This window comes from Copadichromis virginalis, unplaced genomic scaffold (genome assembly GCF_057382275.1).
Source record: "Copadichromis virginalis isolate Kocher_CV1m ecotype Utaka unplaced genomic scaffold, C_Virginalis_male_GT1.1 unmapped_scaffold_1, whole genome shotgun sequence".
NCBI classification, from domain to species: Eukaryota; Metazoa; Chordata; class Actinopteri; order Cichliformes; family Cichlidae; genus Copadichromis; species Copadichromis virginalis.
This window is the reverse complement of record NW_028188589.1, coordinates 3,691,788-3,706,094: the sequence shown is the minus strand read 5'-3', so window position 1 is coordinate 3,706,094 and position 14,307 is coordinate 3,691,788. Positions and strand designations below refer to the sequence as shown.

General features: G+C 43.5%; 1 protein-coding gene across 1 annotated transcript; it reads right to left on the bottom strand.

The window, feature by feature from the left end:
* Positions 1-10,502: 10,502 nt before the first annotated feature.
* LOC146679577 (uncharacterized) lies at positions 10,503-11,629 on the bottom strand. The gene is given in 2 exon segments (XM_085450394.1): positions 10,503-10,573; positions 10,576-11,629. Coding segments are annotated over 2 exon segments (1,125 nt in total).
* Between the last annotated feature and the right edge of the window lie 2,678 nt (positions 11,630-14,307).

Below are 14,307 nucleotides of genomic sequence, written 5' to 3'. Positions count from 1 at the left end.
CTGGACATCACTGGCGATGCTCTCTTGAAGGAGATGGCCAAGTGCATCAATCACTGAGTTGACAGTTGTTTTGGAGAGTAGGGTGATGAGAGATCCTCTACCTCTTGATCCACTGGTCTGATGCAACTTCTTGCTTTTTTCAATGCAGTCATTCAAATGTTCTCCAAGGCACATATCATACTTGCCTAATAACACAATCAGTTCCAGAAAGTTACCATGATCGATGGTGTTATCACCTAAAGTGTATGCAGCCTCATTCTCCACATGCCTATAGCTGAGTCCCCTCTTCCCAAGTACTTTGATCACATCCACTATACGCTCTAAAACTTGCCGTCTCTTTTTCACTTGTGCTCTGTGAGCTGACAACTGACTGCCAGCAAACAAGCTCCTGATGTTGCCTTTTGAGCACCTTAAGAAAAAAGCTTCAGCACAGGTCTGGTGTGTATTGCTCTTTTCATGTGCGCAGATGTATATGTCGCCAGTCACTCATGCCTGTTATAAATGTGCTGGTGTCAGTCAGCCTTGCAAATGCCAGACACACAAAGCAGAACAATAAATGGCGTTCTTTGCAATAAGTAAGCCACTTCCTGTTGGTGCCATCTTTACAGCTGAACACCCTCATCACAACTGCACTGCTACTGTTCTGCTGTGGGTGGTAATCTAAGAAGGCCTGTAATATGGCAGGTTCAGGGCGAGCAAAGTAATCGATGCCCTGGCTCTCACTCTCCTGCTCTTCCATCTCTCTCTCTTGCTCCATCTCTCTCTCTTGCTCCATCTCTCTCTCTTGCTCCATCTCTCTCTCCTGCTCTTCCATCTCTCTCTCCTGCTCTTCCATCTCTCTCTCTTGCTCTTCCATCTCTCTCTCTTGCTCTTCCATCTCTCTCTCCTGCTTTTCCATCTCTCTCTCCTGCTTTTCCATCTCTCTCTCTTGCTCTTCCATCTCTCTCTCTTGCTCTTCCATCTCTCTCTCTTGCTCCATCTCTCTCTCTTGCTCCATCTCTCTCTCTTGCTCCATCTCTCTCTCTTGCTCTTCTCTCTCTCCTGCTCTTCCATCTCTCTCTCCTGCTCTTCCATCTCTCTCTCTTGCTCTTCCATCTCTCTCTCCTGCTTTTCCATCTCTCTCTCCTGCTTTTCCATCTCTCTCTCTTGCTCTTCCATCTCTCTCTCTCTCTTGCTCTTCCATCTCTCTCTCTCTTGCTCTTCCATCTCTCTCTCCTGTTTTTCCATCTCTCTCTCTCTTGCTCTTCCATCTCTCTCTCTCTTGCTCCATCTCTCTCTCTTGCTCTTCCATCTCTCTCTCTCTTGCTCTTCCATCTCTCTCTCCTGTTTTTCCATCTCTCTCTCTTGCTCTTCCATCTCTCTCTCTTGCTCTTCCATCTCTCTCTCTTGCTCTTCCATCTCTCTCTCTTGCTTTTCCATCTCTCTCTCCTGCTTTTCCATCTCTCTCTCTCTTGCTCTTCCATCTCTCTCTCTCTTGCTCCATCTCTCTCTCTTGCTCTTCCATCTCTCTCTCTCTTGCTCTTCCATCTCTCTCTCCTGTTTTTCCATCTCTCTCTCTTGCTCTTCCATCTCTCTCTCTTGCTCTTCCATCTCTCTCTCTTGCTCTTCCATCTCTCTCTCTTGCTTTTCCATCTCTCTCTCCTGTTTTTCCATCTCTCTCTCTCTTGCTCTTCCATCTCTCTCTCTCTTGCTCCATCTCTCTCTCTTGCTCTTCCATCTCTCTCTCTCTTGCTCTTCCATCTCTCTCTCCTGTTTTTCCATCTCTCTCTTGCTCTTCCATCTCTCTCTCTTGCTCTTCCATCTCTCTCTCTTGCTTTTCCATCTCTCTCTCTTGCTCTTCCATCTCTCTCTCTCCTGCTCTTCCATCTCTCTCTCTCTCTCTTGCTCTTCCATCTCTCTCTCCTGTTTTTCCATCTCTCTCTCTTGCTCTTCCATCTCTCTCTCTCTTGCTCCATCTCTCTCTCTTGCTCTTCCATCTCTCTCTCTTGCTCTTCCATCTCTCTCTCTCTCTCTTGCTCTTCCATCTCTCTCTGCTGCTCTTCCATCTCTCTCTGCTGCTCTTCCATCTCTCTCTCTTGCTCTTCCATCTCTCTCTGTCTCTTGCTCTTCCATCTCTCTCTCTTGCTCTTCCATCTCTCTCTGCTGCTCTTCTGTCTCCTCTGTCACAGACTTCTCCACTTTTGATGAGAAATCAGCCTGGTGCAACATGGATTGGCACAATTTGTTAAGACTTTGAGAAGTTTGAGAAACTAACCTTAAGCATAAAATAAAATTTACTATCAGTAACTTCATAGCACCCGCCCAGCAGTATATAAACTCCGTCATGCTAGTTACGCTGTACGAGTTATTCTAAGCGACTGTATAAAGTCACCACAACGAAAACAAACTACAACTAAAATTAGTTTATATCTGACACAGATAGACAGCAGGTCATAACTTCTTACCTGAAGTTCAGTTCCTCTGCCACTATGACCGGCGGCCGCCTCGGGTCTCTCCTCCTCCTGCCTCCCCTTTCCTTCATCCACCTGCTGGCCTCCACCACTTGCTGATCTTGCTAAATCTATGGAAGCTATGCCATAGCTACCACCAAACAATTCAGTAATTTTCACACATTTGGCAGCGTCTGCCTGAAGGGCTTGTTTCTTTTTGGCCCTAATTTTTTCGGCACCTCCTTTCCTTTTTTTGTTCTCCATTTTCTTTAGTTCGTCTATAAGATTGCTAAACATGGGGGAGGGTGCATCCGACCTCCTCAGCTGTAATTGGTCCAGCCCAGAGTCGATCATGACCAATTGGCCAATCCAACACCTTTCATTGTTTATACCCTTCCCAAAAAAAAAACAAAACAAAAAAAAAAAAAAACGGTCGGCCCATAAAAACAAAAAATCGCCAGCGGCCCACCGGGCAAGTGCCCGGTATGCCCGATGGCCAGTCCAGCTATGAGGGCAGGGCTGTGTTGGTCTGAGACTGTAGACATTAAAAAGTCCACAGGAGAGATGGTAGCTGATTAAACAAGTGTCATGAGATAATAACAAAATGCAAAGATTGGTGACAGCGCTTGGAACCATAAGGCAACAAAAAACTGTGAGAAATAATTTAGGCTCTGCCTGTGAATCACTCTTTGCTTCTCTTCTTCCTTCCATCCCATCATTTCATATATCACTCTGCACTTGCTGTCTATGTGAGAACAAGGCACAACTTGCTATTGCAATAAACTATAATCTAATTATCCACACCTAACAACTCTTACACTTAATCTATAATAAAATGATGACAGAAAAATGTTATAGCCCTGCCTTTAGTAGCCTCACACAGCTCCTGCTGTTTCCTCCTCATGTCCTTACCAGCCATGTCTGCACAATGTTATATCATGAGTAAATCCATCTAAATAAAACACACACATGCACGCACACACAGTGACATTTTAGACCTTCTTCAGAATACTGTATATACTGTGGGCATCATGGTGCTGATCCAGAATCCTTACATTATTATTTATTACTAGAGCTACAATAATAAAGCAAAGAGGAGGGGGAAGTAATAAATATGAAATAATGTATTTATGATGATTCCATTTGTTTCACTATCCACTCTGTGCAGGGCAAAGCTTATTACATGTTTAAACTGTAGAGATACAATCATTTTACTGCTGTAACATCCAAATTTTGTCTCATTTAAAATATAAATCTAATATAATCTGCTTCTTAATGTATGTTCTTTAAAATACAGCTTGTGTGTTTAATATATTATAATTATAATAATGCATAATTATGTGAACATGCATATTAGATCGTTTTTAGTGAAATATAATCCCTCCAGAAAGGCAGGAAAAGCCCGGAAACTTGCTTTAAAACTAAATATGTTCCCTAAAACGGTGACAGAGCTACAGACCCATGACAGCCTTACACAGGTAGCCAGCAGCTGTGACCAGCACTACCTGTGCAGTCAATAAAAGCACAGGTAATGTTTGTCGCGCTGTTGCACACACAGCACGCTCGTTTGTTTCAGTTCGTCAGTAGCAACAAGACAGCTTACCAACGTGTACGTAATAAGCTAATACTCCTGGGTGCTACACACTACAGTGTGCGCTGTACACCTACTTACTGGTTTTGTCGCATCAGTCTGTGTCTCTGAGTTAACTTGTGTTTCTCCTACAGCTCCGGACCGCAACAAATGCGCGTGCTCTTTGTGAGCTCGTTCCCGGCTCGTAACCAGCGCGTTCTGCCGTCAAGGGCGATCATTGGTTAAATGTGATCATGTGACTGATGCAAGCCAGATCCTTTTATTTAGCAAAACTGTGATTAATAGTTAAATATTATTGTTGAGGGGCACAGACAGGACTCCGCACACGCGCACACACACACACACACACACATTAAAAAAAAAAAAGTTGCCTCAACAAAAGGGCACCTTGGGCATCATCAGGAAAGGGGCGGGTGCTCAAGCCCCTCTAGCCCCCCCCCCCCCTTCTGTACGTTCCTGCTGTTAGGTTAATTGTGCTGATCCTCGGGTTGGGGGATTTGTGTTTGTACTGGAGCGCAAAATTCAAACCAATGGAAGATGGACAACAAAAGTTCAAAGCCATCAGGTGCTCAGGTTAGAAAAAAGAGAAAAGATGCAGGTAAGCAGACGTGTGATTGGATAATGGCAGGTCATCCTGAACCAATCAGACTAAACTCCAAACAATACATTATGTTACAGATTTTAATATTAATTAGTCATTGTTACTTGTTGATTTGTCCTTTTCTCATTGTGTGACGAATTATGACGACTGTTTGGTAGCTGTTATTGTCTCTCTCTCTCTCTTCATGTGTGTTTCTCTGGTGAAACAATAGTTTTGTGTTAATGTTAGGGCTGCACCATTTTGCATAAAATGAGAATCACCATTTTTTGGCTTAGAATTGAGATCATGATTCTCTCATAACAACAAATAAACATAAAAACAACAAATGTCTCACGTTTTGTTGTTGCAGCAAAATGTTGTCCTGCTTGAAATTCCGTCTCCACCGTTGCTCGACGCTGCGTGTACAGAGCAGGTAGTGCAACAATAGAAAAATAGTTGCGGGACGGCACTGTGTAGCGTTTGTCTAGGGTGTTGATCGTTTTCCTAAATCCCTCGTTTTGCACAGTGTTGATGGGAGCCATATTGTAGGAGCCATATTGTCAATCCTCAAGGATTGACGTACGCACGATGTAGTTATAAAACAGGGTTTATTCTGGTCTTGGCAACCCGTGAGAACTGCTCACGGACAAAACAATAAAACAAAAACATCACATCAAAATGCGCTCTTGTACGTAGTGTCAATCAATCAAAAAAATCCTTAATTACAGAAAATAAACCATTTAAAATACACAAACCTTGTGAGCTGACATCCAGGAGGTGCTAAATAGAGCTTTATGGCCTTATTGCCTTATCTTCCATCTTCTTCGTCAATTATTTTCACTCTTTAAACAATATTTTCTCCATGTGTGGAGCTAACTGTGAGTTGCAGCATGCAGACACCATGTGTGCTAGCAAAAGAAAAGTGGCTGGGTGGAGACCCAAACAGCAAAGCTGTACCCTACACAGTTCACCACCAGAGGGTGCAAAGGAACAAAATCCAGACATACAGCTTAACAAATATCAAATGCAACAAACATCAAATGCAAAAGACCGTTACACTCCCACCAATCACTTGTGATTAAAAAGAATAAAGTATTGCCTATGAACTAATGAACGGCTTTTGAATGAACTATCATGAATTATCCTTTAAGCAGAGTGCGGTGGAGAATCGTCTTCCGCTTCCATCAGAATGACTGTCTTCTGAATGGGTCTTTCCAGGTGCACAGGTTTGGAGTTACGTTTTCCTGCTCTATCCAGGGTTGGATCACTCAGCAGCAATTTCACCTTCCTCACTTTTCCATCCTTTCCAGGATACACTTCAATGATCCTTGCCAACTTCCACTGGTTGCGTGGAGTTATCTCATCCTTCAGGAGGACAACATCATTGATCTTAGCATTTCTGTGCTCTTTGGTCCACTTCTGTCTTCCTTGAAGATTTAACAAATACTCCTTTTTCCACCTTGTCCAGAAAGTGTTGGCAAGTAGTTGAACACGACGCCACCTCTTACGGAGATAAAGATCTTCTTTCACAAACCTTCCTGGAGGTGGAGAGATGATTGTGGACTTCATGGTTAGTATGTGATTCGGTGTTAAAGGTTCTGGGTTTGATGGATCACATAGTTGGTCAGTAGTCAATGGTCTGCTATTAATCACTGCCATGACTTCATACAGGAATGTCCTCAGAGAGGAGCTGTCGAGTTGTTTGGCTGATTGTTCCAGAATGGACATGAGAACACTTCTTATGGTGCGAATTTGTCTTTCCCAGACACAACCCATATGACTAGATGCTGGGGTGTACATGAGAAACTCACAGTCCAGTTTCCCTAGCTTGGCTTGATCCATTTCCTTAAATGCTCCAATAAACTCATTTCTAGTGCCGACAAAATTCGTGCCTTGATCACATCTTATCTGACGAACTGTACCTCGGATGGCCATGAATGCACGTAATGAGTTGATGAGGGAATCTGTAGAGAGATCGTCAAGCATTTCAAGATGCACTGCTCTGGAGCACATGCAAGTGATTAGCAAGCCATAACGCTTTAGCTCCTTGCGGCCTTCTTTGACATAAAAAGGACCAAAGCAGTCCATCCCACAGTAGGTGAATGGCGGTGTGGTCTCCATCCGATCCTCTGGGAGGTCTGCCATCTTCTGCTGCTCTGTGCGCCTTCTGAACCTTCTGCATTTTACACATTTATAGATGTAAGATGACACAATCTTGCTGCATCCAAGAATCCAGAATCCGTTAGCTCGAAGTTTGAGCAAAGGCTGTTTCTTGAACCATCTTTATGATTGTTAACTCTGCTTCCTTTCTCTCTTGTTACACTACTGATGTCGTGTGATCTACTCTTGTGATCCTTTGCTTCTTTCACATAGCGCTTGAGTCTAGCAACTGCCTTAATCATCCTCGACCAGTCGGAAAACTTGTGTAAGCGATCTAACAGTGACCTTTGTTCCTCCCCTTGTATCTTGTGGACTTGAACCTTCTTAACCTCCGGGTCACTGGTTGATAACTCTCCCACCTTAATTTCCCCACTGGGTATGATCTTCTGCCAAAGGAGGTCTGGGCCTTTGAACCAGTTTGATGCTACAAGTTGTTCTGCTGTGAGACCTCTTGAGGCGTGGTCTGCCGGATTATCTTCGGAAGTTACATACCTCCATTGGGTTGAATCTGTGCTTTGTTTGATGCGTTCCACTCGGTTTGCAACAAACACATGAAATCTTCTGGCTTCATTGCTGACATATCAGAGTACCACCTTCGAGTCAGTCCAATACCTTTCTTCTGAAATTTCCATTTCCAATTCCTTTTTCAGCATGTCACCAGTGCGCACAGCAACAACGGCCGCCGACAACTCAAGCCGAGGTATAGTTGTGACTTTGGTTGGTGGAACTCTTGATCTTCCCATCACCAATGAGCAGTGGACTTCACCAGTTGTGCTTACTGCTCTGAGGTGATTGCACATTCCATATCCAGATGCACTTGCATCAGAAAAATGATGAAGTTCGTAGTGCTGTGCCTTGAAGGTCGAAGGAATGTAGCATCTGAACTTTTACGTCTGCAAGGTTTCCCAGGTCACGCAACCAATACTCCCACTGAGGTCGAAGTCTGTCAGGTAAGTTATCATCCTGGCTGAGTTTATCTCGACACATTTGTTGCAAAATCTGCTTTCCCAGCAGAATGAAAGGTGACACAAACCCAAGTGGATCGAACACAGAGGCGACTGTGGCCAATACTCCTCTTCTGGTGAGTGGTTTGTCCTTAACAACTACTCTGAACTGAAATTGATCTGATGCCACACACCATTGTACGCCAAGTGCTCTTTCCATGTGTACTTCACCGAGTGCCATATCTAGCTCTTTGGGAGCTGCAGCGCATTCTTCTTTCGGAAGCGAAGCTAGAACTTTGGTGCTGTTTGAGATGAACTTGTGCAACCAAAGTTTGCCCATGCTGCAGAGTTTGCGTGCTTCATTAACCAGCTGTATTGCCTGATCTTCAGTGTCAACACTTGCTAGTCCGTCATCAACATAGAAGTTGGTTTTGATGAACTTGATGGTTTCTTCATTAAAACTTCCTTCCCCTTCAGCTGCAAGATGCTTGAGGCCATAGTTGGCACAACCTGGAGAAGATGCTGCTCCAAATAGGTGTACCTTCATCCTGTAGACAGTGAATGGAGTTTCAAGGTCACCGTTCTCCCACCACAAGAACCGTAGGTAATCTTGGTCACAAGCATGCACATGGAATTGGTGGAACATGCGTTCGATGTCACACATGAAAGCCACTGGGCCTCTTCGGAAGCGACACAAGACTCCGAGCAAGGTGTTTGTTAGCTCTGGACCAGTGAGGAGATGGTCATTTAAGGAAGCGCCTTGGAACTTGGCAGAGGCATCAAAGACGACACGAATCTTTCCGGGTTTTTGTGGATGATACACACCATGATGTGGGATGTACCAAACTGGTGTCTTGTCAATGTCTTGCTCTCTGACCTTTTCAGCATCTCCATGGGCTAAGATGTCATTCATGAATTTCTTATAGTCCATGTAGTACTGCTTGTTACTCTTGAGCCTTTTTTCTAAACATTTGAGGTGATGAATAGCACATACCTTGTTGTTTGGCAGGTTCGGCCTTTCACTCTTAAATGGGAGTGGCATTTCAAAATGACCATCCTCCTTGTGCCTAATGCCGGCCTTCATCTTTGTTAAAAATTTGAGATCTTCTTGAGAGACCTTTGTGTCTTCTGGTGCTTTCTCAACAAAGTCAGACTTCAACATCTTTAGGACCTCTGTGGGAGAGATCATTTCCTTTATTTGAGTTCTGTAGACATAGTGAACCTTGTTGGTGAGATTTAAAGAGGGATTAATGTCAGGCACCACTTCCTTCACAATGACTTGGTGACTTATTCCGAAGGCGTCTCCATAATCGAGACATGGATTGCCATAACCCACAATACTCCATCCCAGATCAGTTCTTTGCACAAACGGCTGATTTTCCTTTCCAGACACAACCTCACAAGGAACAAGTGCTTGGGGGCAGTTGTACCCAATCAGCAGACCAACATCACAGCTTTGTAGTGGAGCGATCTCACTTGCAATGCAGTCAAGATGAGACCATGCCTTAGCTGTTGCAGGCGATGGAATGTGATCTCGGTTTGTGGGAATAAAGTCTCTGGCATACGTCACTGGTAGGGAAATGGTCTTATTTGAGTAGAACCCTCTGACTTGTAGACCTGAGAACTTGCGACAGGACACAACTGTGTTTCTTGAAGACATAGTAGTGAGCTTTAGCTGAGTCGATTCACCTTTGATATGCAGAGCTTGTGCCGTTTCTTCAAGAATAAAGGTCGTATCGCTCTGTGTATCAAGGAGCGCGTACACAAGAATTTCATGCGCTGGCTCACCTTTGGTTGACACCCATACTGGAATAATGGAAGATGTGTGAGTGTCGTCAACATTCTGTGTGACTCTGTTAGAAGTCGCTTCACTTGTTGTTGGTGTGACACTGTTGTCTTGTGAGACATCTGCGTCCGTTTGTCTTGTCCTGTCACTGTTCTTGTGTGGATTTCTCCTTGTTCTGTCTTCCTTCGTGCGATTGTCATGAAGACATGTTGGATGTCTTTTATTACATGTGTCACAGGTTTCTCTCCCTTCGCAATCCTTGGAGCGATGACCAGAGTTCAGACAGCCAAAACATAACTTCTTGTCTTGAACAAACTTTAGTCTCTCAACAATGCTCTCATTTATGAACCTTCTACACTTAAGTAGGCTGTGACTCGACCTTTCACAGTACACACAACTAGCACTAACAGTCCTATCATTTGAGTTAGTTGCTAGCACCTTTGCTCCATTGCCTCTGTTCCTTGTTGTTTTTGCCCCTTCAGTTTCACTTGGCTTCAGAGCAAAGAGAGATGTTATGGGATTACAGGCAATTTTGGCTTCCCGTGAGATGAAATCTACGAATTGGCTGAAGCTTGGAAAGGTGTGAGTCTCTTCTTGCACTTCTGTAACCTTTCTGTTCCACCTTGAAGTAAGCCAATCTGGAAGTTTTGCGAGCATTTTTTGGTTTTCATTGCAGTCATTGAGCACTTCAAGCCCCTTCATTTGCGACATGGCTGTCTTACAGCAGCAAAGGAAGTCAGCAAATGCTTGAAGTTCCATACTGCCTTTAGAGCTTATCTTAGGCCATGCGTCAAGTTTGTCTCTGAAGGCCTTTGCTACGAGGAAGGGATTTCCATACCTCTCTACGAGAACTGTCCATGCTGCATAGTATGCAGACTCTGTGCCAAGCGGGAAGTAGCCTTCTATTGCCTTCCTTGCAGGTCCACTTACATATTTCCTCAGATAATAAGTCTTCTCTTCAGTTGGTATATTTTTCCTGTCAATCAGAGTCTGAAAGGAAATTTTCCAATCATTATATCTGATAGGGTCGCCACTGAATATTGTTGGCTCTGGTACCGGAAGACGACTTGCATTAAGAGACACTGCAAATGCTTTGACCAGATCTTCTGTGTTCACCTCTTGGTGCGGTGTCACATTTCGTGGCGAGGAACACCGTTTCATATGCTGGTCATTGTTTTCAGACTTGACTTCATTTTTATCAGATCTGTGGTGAAGTAGGTTGTATATTTCTTCATCTGAACATTCACTTTGTTCATACACTCGCTGTCGAGCCTTTGCTGCATTCAGCTTTTTTACAGTCTCAAGTCGCTCTACTTCTCTGCGCTTAGCTTCTAGAGCCTTTTGTCTTTGTGCTATTTCTGCTTCTTGCCTTTCAATTTCCTTCATATGGATTTCTTGTTCAAGCAGAACTTGGAGAGCAGCCTCATTTGCTGCAACTTCAGCAGCTGCATCTTGTCTTTTAGCCGAGAGCCGGCTGGAGTGTCTAGAGGAAACCCTCGAATGAGAAGAGAGCTTAGTGTGGTGTGACTTAACACTCATCCTGTCTGAGGCTTCTAACTTAGGCATAGACTCAGTCTCCTTCCATTTTTCATCCCTTTGACTTTTCACATCTGAGGCTACGTATTTAGATGAAGACTCAGTGTCCTTCCAAAGTTCTTCATCTCTTTGAACCTCCGCATTACTTGGGCTTGGACACTTTCTTACAGATTCGATAATTGTCTTTGTTATGGCTTCACACGTATCCATCCTTCGTCTTGTGTCACTATCTGGAGATTCAATACGTCTCAAGTCATCATAGGCTGCATTCACATCCTTAGAAGCACTCAAAACCTTGGAAACATGTTCTTGTAGCAGATCCTTTGAGCATTGACCATCTATAGCTCCTTTGGCATTCTTAATGACAACCTTCCACTTCTCATAGCGCACACTGAAACGATGTGCAGCCTTCTTTATGTGCTCACCGTACAGTTCTTTGCCCTTTTCCGTCAATGTACGGACTCGTTGGCTCTGTCGTGCTCTTTGTGAGGTAGTAGAAACATCATCAGCTGTGCCTTCAACTGCTTGTAGTTGCTCATCTGCAGAAAGTTGTTCCACATCACCCTTTTCACTGACTTCTGGATTAGCCTCAAACTCTGCCATTGTTGGAGGGGTTTGGGTTTTTTGTGTATCTTACTTAGCCTTAATGTAAAGGTGCAGCAGCTTAAATTTGATTTGTTAGTTGAGGAGCAAATGAATATTAATCTTCATTTACTGTTACAACTTTAAAGCACAGTAATTACTATTACTCCTTAAACATCACTTAACATGTATACTTAACTCACATTACATCTCTTCTCCAAGCCAGTAATACTGTTTCTTACAGCAACTGCTGAAGCCCACCATATGCACGATGCACAGGTTACTCATCACAACATTAACTTAACACTGTATGAATATCAGTCACTTGAACAGCAGAAATGTAAACAATGAGAAGGAAAGAAAAAAGAAGAAATATTTCAGTCCTTTGTTTATTTATAAAAGGAAACTTATCTTAATTAATTTTACAGTCCTTTTACTTTTTATTTCTCTTTCTTGTGGTTAATTATATTGAGTCCTTTAACTGAGGCAACACTTATTTTCGGGGCACCTGAATTTCCTGCGGGGCTGCGTCCTTCATCTACCCGTGCAGAGCGGAGTTCTCACTGTAGCACCCTCAAGGATTGACGTACGCATGATGTAGTTATAAAACAGGGTTTATTCTGGTCTTGGCAACCCGTGAGAACTGCTCACGGACAAAACAATAAAACAAAAACATCACATCAAAATGCGCTCTTGTACATAGTGTCAATCAATCAAAAAAATCCTTAATTACAGAAAATAAACCATTTAAAATACACAAACCTCGTGAGCTGACATCCAGGAAGTGCTAAATAGAGCTTTATGGCCTTATTGCCTTATCTTCCATCTTCTTCGTCAATTATTTTCACTCTTTAAACAATATTTTCTCCATGTGTGGAGCTAACAGTGAGTTGCAGCATGCAGACACCATGTGCGCTAGCAAAAGAAAAGTTGCTGGGTGGAGACCCAAACAGCAAAGCTGTACCCTGCACAGTTCACCACCAGAGGGCGCAAAGGAACAAAATCCAGACATACAGCTTAACAAATATCAAATGCAACAAACATCAAATGCAAAAGACCGTTACACATATCTTTGGTCAGGTGATAAGTGATAGCCTCCGTAATGTCTTTGTGCCTGCGGGAGTTCGACGTGTATAGGGAAGCGCTGTATAAGGTTCCCGTTATTGATGTTTGGGTGGTTGACCCGGACGGATTTTCTCCTGTCACTTTCTCGTCATCCCTGACGTGCTCTCCGTTGTTTTTTCCCTGCTAATTTTAGCATCACACGGCACAGCTTCTGTATCACGTGGTATAAGGCTCCGCCCTTGTCATTTGTTGAGTAGGAAGAGTGAGCGCTTGTTTTCATGCAGAGTACGTCCCGGATCAAAATGTGAAGTTTTACAAATCACCACTTCTTTAGTTAATATCATTTCAGTCTCAGACAATCTCGTTTCTCTTACAGAGGTTGAATGCACCTTCTGTGGATGGCGGTACCACACAGTGTGCGTGGACTTCCCCTGCACAGAAGGCAACTACAAATGCTGTGAATGCTAAATAAACAGAAACAAATGATCCCTGTTGTCTTTGCTTGATGATTGGTTTGAGTCTTGACAATCCACATTGCTGGCGTTGCATCTTTCAATGCCAGCAATGGCAGGTATCAGTGCTCAAAGCTTTTGTGTTTGTTTCCAACAAGTTGCCCACCTCGGGAAACAAAAATGTGTTCTTTTACTTGTCAGATGAACATATGAGACACTTTGACTCTTCAGTGCAGTGTGGAGCCTAACAAAGATCTGTTTTGTGTCCCAGCTGATCAGCAGGAGGAGGAGAGTCTGACGGAGCAGCAGAGGAACATTTTCAGCTACTTGGACTCAGCTCAGCCACTACAGAGGAAACAATGAGCTCAACACAGAAGGTGACAGACAGAGCAGGACCATATGACCAAAGATATTTATCACCATATACATTTGAACATTTGCCATAACGATGTAGCTGACGATAGAATTGACACCAGACAAAATACTTTACAGCTGCACAACTTTATTAAAAACCCATCAATGTATTTTCACTGAAACAAGCAGCTGTTGTTTATGTGCATTAAAGTTATATAAAAATGTAACAGTGCAAATGCAAATTCCTCGCTGACAGTTTAACCAAAAGGCGTTTCCAGTGGAAACTGGCCGACACATCCTGAGCATAACCATGTATAATATCCACTAAACTTCAGAAGAGGTTATACAGTCGTGGCCAAAAGGTTTGAGAATTGCATAAATATTGGAACCTGGAGAAGTTGCTGCTTAAGTTTTTATAATAGCATTTTGCCTGCACTCCAGAATGTTATGAGGAGTGATCAGATGAACTGCATCGTCCTTCTTTGCCATGAAAACGAACTTAATCCCCAAAAAGCCTTACCACTGCATTTCATTGCTGTCATCAAAGGACCTGCTGAGACCATTTCAGTGATCGTCTTCTTAACTCAGGTGAGAATGTTGGCGAGCACGAGGCTGGAGATCATCATGGCTGTATCCCGATTCAGGTTCTGCAGCTTTAAAGTCCTCAAGGGCCGCGTACTCAAAGACCGCTAAGGCCGAAGTGCGAGGCTCGTAGGCTCGTGAAATGGGACGTCTAGCCTCCGTCGCGCTGCCCAGGTTGCCTAGCAACCATGATACTAACAGCTGGAAACGTTTCATACAGCTTTGTTTGACAGAAATGAAGGAGAA